We start from the raw sequence: 12,289 nt of genomic DNA, 5'->3' as shown, positions 1-12,289 counted from the left end.
ATATACTGGGACAAGCTACATGCTAGCAAATTAGCGCTGCGCGGAGTGCGCGCAAGAGCCATTGAGTGCACGCACAGAGGAGAGGGAGGTATGTATCACCTCGTCTAAGATCAGAGCAGAACATAGTTCAGTATGGAAATGCGGTGGTGTTTTCCTTTAAGCCCAAGTTATGCTTCCGCGTTGACACAACGCAAGGGGGCTTACGGATCCTTTACGTCCTTGCGGACCCACCGCACATGCCTGACGTGCACCTCTCAAAAATCCTAGACGTGCGTCGAGGCGACGCAACACCGACGCAGCGGCATTGGCTGCGATTGGTCCGCTAACTACATCCGCTGGAGACCGCTTTTCCGGTTTCCACTCATAAACACCGCCAGGGCTGTAAACTAACTTTTTGGCTCACCTGCCAAGGGGACCGGTAGATGAACGAATCTACCGGCCAAGTAAATTTTTTACCGGCCAAATAGTAAATTGCCTCTTTTTGTTGCATATACATCTGTTTCAGTACTTTTCATTGAGATAACAGTATTATAGAGCAGTACATGCTTCAAAAAGAGGCCAAAGTATTATTAAGAAATACATTTTAATATTATTAATTGAATTTCATTCATTTCATCTCAAACATGAAACATCTGCCCCCCTGTTCACACCAGACGCGTATTTCTCCGCGACGGTCGACAAGCGCTTCTGCTCAGCTGTTTTTCATTCAGAGCTATTTGTTCATTATGGAGTTAATTACCCCATAAAATTAATACGCCATGTTTCTGTAACCTTCTTCTGTGAGAGAGAGAGAGAGAGAGAGAGAGAGAGAGAGAGAGAGAGAGAGAGAGAGAGAGAGAGAGAGAATGGTAATGCAGATATACCGTTATATTTGTTTATCTACTCTTCACATTTATTAAATGTATTTTCTCTTCCTGTTTCCCAGTGCGAGTTTAGATACACAAATATGATCGCATTTGTCAATCGCAGTATTTTATTTGAAAATATCTTTTATTTTGATTGACCGGATTGTCTCGTGTTTCTTTGTGTGATTTACTGCCAGAATTGCGCGTTCGCTCGCGGCACGCGTAAAAAATAGAGCAGATGCCGAAACGATCGCTTCACGGCGCGGGACGGCGGCGCCTATTCGCGGCGCTTCCGCGGCCGGTGTGAACCAGGCGTCACTCACTGCGCCAAACTTTTAAAGAGCGGTGACGCGCACGCTACGTTGCTTCAGGGGAACTATTTTCTACAGCGGTGACGTCGGGGGAGCTACTTCAGTGTGACACACAACAAATCACCGGTTTAGCTTGACGTTTGCTACCGTCATAATTTATCAGTTTACAGCTACTACAATGTTTTGTTATATCATGCATAATTTATTGCAAGAGCACGACCATCGGGACAAACATTTACCCGCCCCAGTGGCATGTATCCCTCCAAAATTAAGTCGCCAGGGGAATATTTTAGTCGCATTTGGCGAGTGGCGACCGCTAGTTTACAGCCCTGAACACCGCCATTTAAACTTGTAATACTTTTATTATTTGCACCTTGTCGCTTTTGCACAAAGAAATAAAACACTGAAAAATTGTGGCTGTTTAAAGCCGGAAGGTAAACAAATAGGCTATAACGAGACTAACGACGATGTACGTCAAGAGTCTCGGCCGGTCGGTCAGTCTTTACAAAAAACATAGCGCCCTTTACCGGTGTGGCATTGAATTGCATTTCAACACGTAAACCCAACGCAGAACCATCACAGTCTCCAAGCAAATGCGTGGCCGTTGCGTGGCCATTGCGTGATCACTACGCGGAAGCATAACCAAGGCTTTAGAATCACCGGTTCCTGGTGCAAACAGCTCAGAGCCTTAGTCATTCCTAAACTCCCTTAATTCAGTATGAGGCCCAAGTTCACATTGCCTGCTGGGAAGTTGGCATATTGTAAGCCTCCACACAATGGATGACTCCATGTTCTTCAAATGATTTCTTTCCTTAAGCTATTTCAGGACCAACCATCTTGGATCAAGTTCAAGATAACGCTTGGTATTGTCGAGACTTTTGAGTCAAAGTGCTGTCAGCTCGTAGCTCGTACCCGGAAGTCACCTCTCTCTATTTTCTCTCCACATTTTAGACCAAACAATCAACTGATTCAGCAAGAAGATAATAGCAAAATTAAATGATAATGAAAAAAAGAGTTGGTAACAACACTTCTGTTCTCACCCCTTCCCCATTCTCATCATCTACAAGTCCTGTCCTTCCTGCTAAAACCCCTCCCAGAGCCAGACTGCAAACGTGCAGTCATCCAGTCAATGAGTCCATTTAGTCATACAGACAACCACTCTGTACATTTACATTTAGGTCATTTATCAAAGGCTTTTGTCCAAACAAGTAAAAGGTAAGAGCGAAAAAATAGAAACAAGTGTTAGGTCCTCATCTGACTGCTATGATCGAAGTGCTATAGGTAAGAACATAGAAGTGCATTTCTTTTGTGGAGGTGAGTCATGCTATGCAGAGTGGAGGTGAGGTCTGAACAGGTGAGTCTCAAGTCTTCTGTGGAAGACAGCAGTGACCCTGCTGTCCTGACATTGGTCGGGAGTTCAATCTACCACTGAGGCACCAGAACAGTGAAGAGTCAGGACTTTTATTGTCATAGTTCCTGCCAAGTAATCGTGCTCGGAATCTGATAAAGGAGGCTTCAGCCATCTACTTTGATTTAGAAATGCAGCTAGTCTGTCGGTGTGTAAACAAAGTCTGTTCAGTTGTCCAGACTGATTCATGATATCTCACATATTTGCAGATAAAACTCAAGTTTCACACTCTTAAAATGTCAATAATCTGAGCTAAAGATACAAGCTGTAGGAAGACATGCTTCAACCCCCCAGGCCAGTATGGAAATATAGTTACTGCCCTCTTTCCATAAACTCACACCAGGGCTCCACACTAACCTTTCACGTACTGGTACGCCTTACTTTTCCAATGAGGTGCACACGCACATCATTTACGTTTTTCACTGCACCTGTTCTTTATGGTTCCCATATTCACTGGTCATTTCTGAACACACATACTGTACGTTGGCCTGTTTGGATGTGGTGGCCTCTGGTTGGTAGAGATGACGCTTCTTTGAACAGAGTTCATTCACTGAGTCGGTGGATTAACACCCAGCGCTAACCAGGACTGAATCTAAGGACCGGCCCGATGCCTCTGATTGGCTCACGCTGTGGTATTTCTGCTTCTCTGTAAGCCGGTGGGGAAAGAAACCTTACGTTACACACAAACGGACCAACCCTCATTTGAAAGAAGACTGTTTTCTGGTCCTCAGTCCTTTTTTATAGTTCCTCCCTTCATCAGTCTACTGGTCAATATTATTTTTAGTGATGCTTCCACACAACTTTTTCTCATTCATTCCCTCTACATATCTATTTCATATTCAAGTTTCTTGCCACAAAACTTAATTTTGCAAGATTACATATCAACACATCATGAGAAAGTTATTGTAGTGACTATTATTACATTTTTAAAGCCGCTAAGAGGCTCAGCGGCCTCTTGACTGTTACAAGCTTGTATCAATTCATTCAAGTATTTAATGAGGAAAATGTTTGTATATGTAAACAAAATCACCATGGTCAACAAAAAGCCCCACTCACCTGAACAGGTAAATGAAGGGAAAACCACACCCAGGTGTTAATCACCAAAAGAGCATGGATAGGATGAACAAACAATAACACAGCAAAGCTCATTTTGGCTCCTACAGTTATTTTGCCCAATACTATGTGTCAATGAAAGGAGCCTGAATGCATCATAACGTAACTCAATACAGCCTCCGTGAACATCATTAGCTGTTAGCTCGGTTATTTTTCCAAGTAGGACTGAGCACCCAAATGGCAGCTCCTGACTATTTTAAAACTAATTTGCTGTTCACTATGTGGATAAGTGAACAGAAAGCATTAAACAATACACGTGCTTACTAATATGACAATTGATTTTCCCCCCACCCCTAATATCAAAGACATAATTCACCAAAGAGCACACTGTAAAGTAATATTTGATGGTGTTTCTCAGTAACATGAAGGGGACTGAAAGGAAAAGCAGTCGTTCCACTCCACGAACACCATTTCAACACAACCCAGAGCTTATATTCTACACTATTTCTCTGCCATGTGGACAGATAGCAGGAACACACACCCCAGCCCCCTCCCTGTAGCAGCAGTATCTGCATTGTTTGGTGGTTGCAGTATTCTCATAAGTCCTCACCGCTTCTCTGCAAAGTCATATATTGCTCCAGCGTATTGTGAATGCAGGACATTCTTTCAGCCCTACTGAGATTGTCACCATACCAAAACCTGACATGTTATGGCCATAACAAGGTCTGGCATTTCTATACGCGGCACCTATTGATGTAGACTGATTATTTGTCTGTTTTCCCAGCCAGTATGAAGCAGTTTTCTGGCTCAAGGTGAGAAGATCTCACCCCCTGCACAGATGCATTGTTTTAGCGCTGTATTCCAGCATTGTGACATTCAGCTTTGAGTCTATGGTCTTTTTTGCAGATAGAAATGCAGTTGAGCAGCTTCAGCAGTGCGGTTCAGTGTGATGTCAGCCAACTGTTTCATATTCCCCCAGCTTAGGTCAGCTCCAGAGATCCAAACGACAACCAAATCAGCTTCAGTAATTACTAAACCAAATAGCCTTGGGTAAATCAGAAAGTCTCTGAAATGCAGACCAGCCGGTAGGCTCTTATAATGACCACTGATGATCACACAGTGAGTGACGTGAGTCTGTGGTGGAGAAACTACAATAATGGACTACAAAAAGCGCATCGTTCACTTCTCCCCATGTTGTTGTTCTATAAACAGCTGGTTCACTGACCCGCTTCAGTGCGGCTGACACTTGTTTACTTCCAGGTCATTTATTCCTCTAGCAACCTCCCAAAGAGAAAAAGACTTTGACCGCAGACTGATTCTCAAACTAGCTCCCTTTAGTGGTATGCAGAGGAATCTCTGAAATATTTGTATTTTTTATGAAATATGAGACATACAACATAAAATACTGTCCAAATAATACAATTTAAATGAAAAATATAATTTATACAAATATTCAATTAAATCACATTTCATATAGAAATCACACATTCCAGAGGCCTCTTGGATCAGGGAAAACTCTCTAAAACTCCTGTCATCATTTTGATTCGATGTCGGCCTTTTATGTTATCCCGTTCATGAACGTCGATTATCAAGTGTGGATATGTTCGTACTTAGTTCAAATCTAAACTGTGATGACAAGAGAGTACATGGAGGTCAAATGAAAGGTTCAAATAACACAGTGATAATGATTGGCTGAACAGTTTGATATGCGTTTTTTTTGTGTGTGTGCAAATTACTTATCACTTTATCATGATTTAAGTGCTATTTAAATAAGCCTTATTGATAGGCTATCATTAGCTATGTTGTTTCCTTTTAAATTACAAAGATGACAGTTTAAAAAAAGGAAATACTTGTTTATTGTTAAATGCACAACACGTAAGGGTAATGAGAAAGTGTTTATTTTATAATATAGTGTTTGTTTAATAATATAGAACGAGTGGGTTAATGGTTCATTATTACATCCCTAGATGCTTATTTCCACAGCAGTTTCAAATGGACTCTGGTTGTCTTCCTGCTCTTGCAGTGTTTGGATGCAGACCAGATGTAGCTTGTTGTTCCACCCAGCTGTAGATCTGGCCCTGGGCCCAGTTGGTTTTAGTCCTGTGAAGATGTGAGACCAGGCCTGGGAGGTTTGCAGAGCCATGCTGACCAGGGCGCTACATGCATGTCATGTTTTCTCATAGCAGCTGTGTATGGGTCAGACGCTTAGCAGGGCAGTTATATTAACAGAGCTGTATGCTGAACTTGCTCTCAAGGTTTTTCATTTGTATTTAAAGGGCTATGGTGCTGTGCAGCCATTGGGGTTGACAACTCCTCCTAAACCATACAAGTGTGTGATCGGTCTCAGTCCTTGTTGAGGCAGAATTAAACCAGCTGAAGGGACTTTGTCAGCTTTGGGGATCCTGAAACCTGCTTGCTGCTGCCTGTGGCTTGGATTTTTGGCTATTGAGCCGTTTCCTTCTGTTGAGCTTGAAAAGGGCTTGGATTCAGAATTGCTGCCTGTGTTTGATAAATTACAGGATATGATTGGACAGATTGAGAAAAGATGGTGAGTCTGATTTTATCAGTACATTTGGTCAGCTCTGACGTCTCCCAGGTCAATCAGGTGTTGGGGAACCAGGGCAACTTGATGAGAAATAGGCTACTGGAAAATGACACACATGGATGACAGAAGAGAATACAGAATTGTTGGAGTGCTACGATATGAGCAATCCCTATGAGAGGGTATGTGCAGAGGACCGATGTATGCTACAAAGCCCAACATCTGAGCTAACTAAGGAACAACATTGTAGTAGCCCTGTTAGGCCTGGAGTAGGGCTGGGCAATAAAAAGTTAAGAGATAATTATCGCAATATAACTTTTCCTCAATAGAAATATAAGATGGGTCGATAGAACGCATTCCTTCCATGTTTTGAGAGACAACACAAACAGCCAGTGATAAGGAGAACAGCGCTGTGCCGAACCAATCATGTGGCTGGAAAAGAGTGACAGCCTCGTCAAGTTAGGTTCACACCTCCAATCTGTTTGTCCCAGACCAAAGCCTGGTCCCTCTAGACCAGAGCTCTTCAACAGGGGGTGCAGGCCCCCTCGGGGTCTTTACGTTTTTGGAAGAAAAAGAAGTTAAATATGCCCAAAAAATACATCTTAACATGAATACAACCTACATTAAGCAAATATAAATCTTCCTAATTCCAAAATAGAATCAAAATATTAATCTGTCAACAATTATTATTTTTAATGGCTTGAATTTGTACTGAGGATATATACAGAATGGTTTTGTTTATTTATTGATTTATTGACGGTTATTTTCCCCAACAATTAAAACAGATTTAATCTAGACAAAGGAATGTATATAGTGAGATGGTTTCTGTAACACTTGACTGGTCAGAATCCAGATTTTAGTTGATAATATATAGTCATTTTATTTATTTGAAATTCAGCTTTATAATGATAATGATTAGAACTTAAGAGAGAAATCCTATTTAAACCAAAGGGAAACTTTAGTCTTGATAGATATCAAGAAAGATTTTAAGAAAAAAATTGATGTATTATCGTGATATGGACTGATACCACGACTCCACCACATCACACACCATTTAGCTGGGAAGTTGTCAGCTGTGTGTCTGCTGCTAGAACCTCTCAGGATGTCACTGATGTACTACAGCCGTTAGCACATAGCATTAGCAAATGTCTGCTCAAGAGAGAGAGAGAGAGAGAAGGTGAATATGAAGTCAGCAGTAACATTACAGTGTGAATGTAGCAGGTCAGTGTGTGTCCCGCGTGTTTGCCAGGGAATAAATGCTACAACTAGACTCAAGCTAAGTTCCTGTCTTGTTGTCATCCAACTGATAATTGATGTGAAGGAGGTCAGCCTCGAAGTTAGCAACCACTCTGGCTGCTCCAGCTCACTTAAGGTGGGCTGACCTTTAAGGTGGACCAGCACTAGTCTCCTTTAAGTGACGAGCTGCTCCTCTGGGTCTCTTAGCTTTTTTTTATCTTTAATATTTCTTTTAAGTGTATAACTGATTAAACGGGTAATTATTATTATGTAATGTAATGGTATTATTAAGCATCATATCTATACTCCGTATCAGCCATACCTGAAATGAAAGTACTTGTAGGTCTGATAAAAAGTGTTATCGGTGCATCTTACCAGATATCCATTGGGAAATCATTAATCATTTGCAAGGTTTCCCTTATTTTTATGCAATAAATGCCTATGCATAATAAGTCATCCTCTCTTGAATATATAGAGCAACAAATCATTGAACGCAAATACACATCGACTGCCTGCTGCACCTCTGACCAAAGCCGACCCCAACATGCCATTCTAAGTGGGAACCACCAGGCCTGGAACAGTCTAGGGGAAACACTGCACAATGTACACTCATCTCAATAATTGCATATTTTAATGATGGTTTTTTTAATGAATATCTTTTTAAGCAAAGTCTCAGTTTACTGCTTTTATGATGGTTGCTCAGACGAACCAGGAAATTTGATGATATGACCTTGGATTCTGAGAAACTTACATTTTACAGACCAATCTTATAAACAAGAAAATAACACTTTAGTTTCACTGCAGTCCTGCTTTTGGTTGTTTTTGCTATTTGAGTGCATTGTATTAAGACTTTGGGGATTAAACTGGTCGTGACTGTCGTTTATCAGTTGAAATGACAAACATCACCAGAAGCTTTAGCTCATTAAAGTTAATTCTGGAATTAACCTTCCAAAGAGTGAAAGAAACACTTGGCTGTTGTCTGCTGACAATGTGCTCTCTGCAAACCTGTGTCTGTACTCAACAAAAGACTAAAGTAAAAGAAAGACTACTCTGTGTGATCTGTAATAATACTGGGCGCCTACAGGCAAGGATGGCTTCACTTATGAATTTTGGATGGAGACCTTAGTTGTGGTCCCTCGTGGACACGGGTAGGAGTGTTTTTATTTAACAATACTTAGAATCACAACTGAACTGTGTGGTTTTGCTCTCTAGTCAAATCTTATAGATGGATTTCTCAAATGTTACGTCTTATCATACAAACGTATTCAGGAGTATCAACGTAACTGTCCTGTATTCAGATCTCCCATCTTTACAGCTTGTAATTGCAGATAGTACGCTGCCACTGGAACCTGTAGTCTTTCTGTCTTCTGTTTTAGTTAGTTATTTTAGTTACTTAAGTACCAAATCCTTAAAGCTCAACAAAACAAATGCTGACCGTTGGATTGATATTGGATAAAATGCTGTCAAACCCCAACACTAGGTTGACCTAATTCATGCCCACTGATGTACGGACCGCGTGTCATTTGTGTGGCACTTGAACCTACGACTAACCAACTGACTGTGTAACAGTACATTACCCACTTTATCAGCAGATCACAAATCGATTATTGCTAAGGAACGTTGTGCAGCACACAGACCAGTTGGGTTACAGCTTTGAATGTCACATAAAAACCAGATAACATTGTTGATAGCTTGATTCATCGACAGTACCGTCTGGCTTTTCTTTCTTTTTCTTGTAATATTGCCCTGCATGTTGATTTATCTGCACTTTATTACTTTTAGTTTTAAGTGTGATATATAAATAAAGCTATTATCTTCATTATTAAGTTCCTGCTGTATACTGTACAACTACTGCAAACACATATACCACCTTAACAACTATGCTTGGAATGCCAATGTAAATACACTGGCACACATGTAAAAGCTTTCTTGTTTACTTCACAGCCCATTACACGAACAATGCGACATGGAGATGAGAGTTGAATTGCACATTTCAATAACATTAATGGGTCAAAGGTTGCATATTGAGCTATCAGCACCTCTCTGTCAGAGTGACCCCGTCCACCCTCATAATGCAACACAGCAAGGCTGCTTAGCGTGGTCAGCATTTGGGTTGGTTCACAAGATTAACTGACGTTAGCTCAATAAATGATGACTCAGCCAAATAAATGCCCTTTGTCTCCAAAACACATTCCAAGCAGCTTAGACCTCAGACATCCACGGCTCTGCTGGTGCAGATAACAGCTCAGTGCTGCTGGATGCGACCGAGCTGGTAACCTGCAGAGCAACAAACAACCGTAGCTTGTCTAGTTCGCTAGTTAGCTAACTAGCTGACTGTTTGCGGCAGCAGGAATCCGAGCAGTTGCTCTCTTTCTGACCGACAAGATACAAGGAAGCTCCAGCAATATTCAAATGGTGCTGGGCAGAAATAGCCGGTATGAAACTGGGCAGATATGTATACAAGTCACTGGCTGCCAGTTAGCTAGCTAGTGGCTAGCAGAGTACATGTTAATATGAAGCTAACTCACCTCATACTGAATGTACTGTTTCCTCCACTCCGGGGTGATGTGGGCCGAAAGATGCTCTGTGAATTTCATTTTGACGGTTTAGTGGTTTCACCTCTCCCGTTTGCTGTGTAACCAGGGCCGGTGGGCTCGTTGAGCAGCGGGGGGTTGCCGAGCTGGTTTACAACGTTTACGGAGAAACTGTCATCCGAGGATTTCGATCGGGCGGCACAGTCAAAGACAGCGATGCCCTTTTTATCTTCACGTTAACCTAGCTAGCTGCCGCCGCACATTCCTGCCGTTTGCGGGACACAGTCGACGAAGTGCTGGTGGAGTTACATCTTAGTGAAGAACATGGCTCAGTGCGGTTGTATCTGCTGCGCCAAAACCGCAAACTAGCGGTTAGGTTCTAGTAAATAAGCCCACTGAACTGGCGCTAGCAGCTACGTCTTGCTATCTCCCCCTTCTCTCCCCCTGTTGTTCAGCCTCTCTCGCTCTCTCTCCACCTCCTGTCTCCCGCTGCCTTCAGGTGCAGTTGGAAATATTAGAACAACCCAATGGTGAGTGCATATGAATGTGTTGATGGGTGTAACGAGGTGTGGCCCAACCATCCTTCAGGAAGCGTCATCACACCACGAATAGTCGTTTTTAAACGTCAGGCCAGACGGTGGAAGGGGAGACGCTACTGTTATTTTTGCCTTTGATAACGACATATTTTCCTTGATGTGTTGAACGTATCCTCAGTCACAGTGCCCTGGCGCAGCTGCTTCCTGAGACTCCTATTCAGTTTGACAAAATGTGAATGAGATTTGCAAGCCTAATCATCTTTGTGAGTTCCCAATTTAATCCCAATCTGTTTATAGCAAACATCTCAGTGAACAAACCCTGCCATTGCTGTTGGCCTATATTCTGGTGATACCTAAATGTCACACAGTGTGAGGCTGCTAGTCACCTTTGAGAGAAGATGAAGTAGAGGCAGATTGTCTTTTTGTTGAGTGAGTCATTTCAAATGTAAAGTTACCATCGCATAACTCTGCTCTGACTGTGTTTCCAGCCAACAAAGTAAATGTCAGGGGTGGCCGGTGGTGCAGTGTTTAGGGCAGCCGCCCAATGTACAGAGGTTCAACGTCCTCGACGTGATGGTTCTGTGTTCGACTCCCGGCCGGGATCAGTTTCCCGCATGTCTTCTTCCTGTTTCCACACTGTCTGAATAAAGTAATGAAAAGGCAGAAGAAAAAAAGCAAAATAACAAGTAGCAGAATGATGTATACCCAGTGGGTAAATGGTAGCATCCATTGTATATTCAAAGCCTTATAGAGGAAAGTAAAAAAAACTGCATGCAAGGAAGGACATTGCTAAAGATATGAAAAAAAGGTCAGCCCGGGTTCCTTCTGTGTGGAGTTTGCATGTTCTCCCCGTGTAAGCGTGGGTTCTCTCCGGGTTCTCCGGCTTCCTCCGACAGTCCAAAGACATGCAGGATGGGGATAGGTTCATTGATGACTCTAAATGTCCCGTAGGTGTGAATGTGAGTGTGAATGGTTGTCTGTCTCTACATGTCGGCCCTTTGATGGACTGGTTACCTGTCCAGGGTGAACCCTGCCTTCGCCCAATGAAAGCTGGGATCGGCTCCAGCCTGTTTTGGAGCAATGGATGCCAACATTTGCAACAGAGGCAGAGCAGGAGGAGTGAGAGTACGAGGAGGAGGACGGGGAGGATGAGGACGAGGACGAGGACAAGGAAGGCCAAGGACAGTAATTTCTGATGAGATCCGAGCCACTTTGGTTGACCATGTGGTCAACCATGGTCTAACAACGAGAGAGGCTGTACAAAGAGTACAGCCAAATTTGAGCATCCATCATCTTGGCTTTCCGAAATGAGAATAGGTAAGAAATCTACTCTCACTAGAAAATCGCAATATCAATACAGTACTCAATGAGTACAGTTGTACAGTATTGCCTGTGGACTATTCTGTAGGACTGTAAAAATAAAGTATGTTTCAAGTATTTGGGAAATGTATTCCTACTTTGTATTCCTACACAGTGTTTACAGTATTTTACTATTTGTATTGCAGAACTGAAAGATTACCAACACAAGGTGGTCGGCAACGTCTTCTGTCTCCTGAACAGGAAACTGTTATCATCAACATGGTCCTAGAAAATAACGCCATAACATTACAGCAAATTCAAAGGAAAATAATAGAAAACAATGAGATATTTAAAAATATTTATAGGATAAGCTTATCAACGCTGGACCGTGTCTTGCGCAGAAACAATCTCAGGATGAAGCAGGTCTACACGGTGCCATTTTAGCGCAATTCAGAAAGCGTCAAAGAATTGCGATATAACTGTGCAAGTAAGTCCCATACAATCCCACAATTGATGTTATACACT

General features: G+C 42.3%; 1 protein-coding gene across 1 annotated transcript in view; it reads right to left on the bottom strand.

Annotated features, from left to right (window-relative positions):
- The window catches only part of LOC311012787 (xenotropic and polytropic retrovirus receptor 1 homolog), a 70,408-nt gene extending 59,967 nt beyond the window's left edge, over nucleotides 1-10,441 (bottom strand). Inside the window, exon 1 of the mRNA XM_084008435.1 lies at nucleotides 9,924-10,441. Within this exon, the coding sequence (XP_083864561.1) occupies nucleotides 9,924-9,992 (69 nt within the window). The 5' untranslated portion in view covers nucleotides 9,993-10,441. The remainder of the gene's footprint in view (nucleotides 1-9,923) is intronic.
- Between the last annotated feature and the right edge of the window lie 1,848 nt (nucleotides 10,442-12,289).

Source organism: Eutrigla gurnardus, assembly GCF_963514095.1.
Source record: "Eutrigla gurnardus genome assembly, chromosome: 4".
Lineage (NCBI taxonomy): Eukaryota > Metazoa > Chordata > Actinopteri > Perciformes > Triglidae > Eutrigla > Eutrigla gurnardus.
Note: the sequence above shows the minus strand (reverse complement) of the source record. Positions and strands in the feature narration are given on the sequence as shown.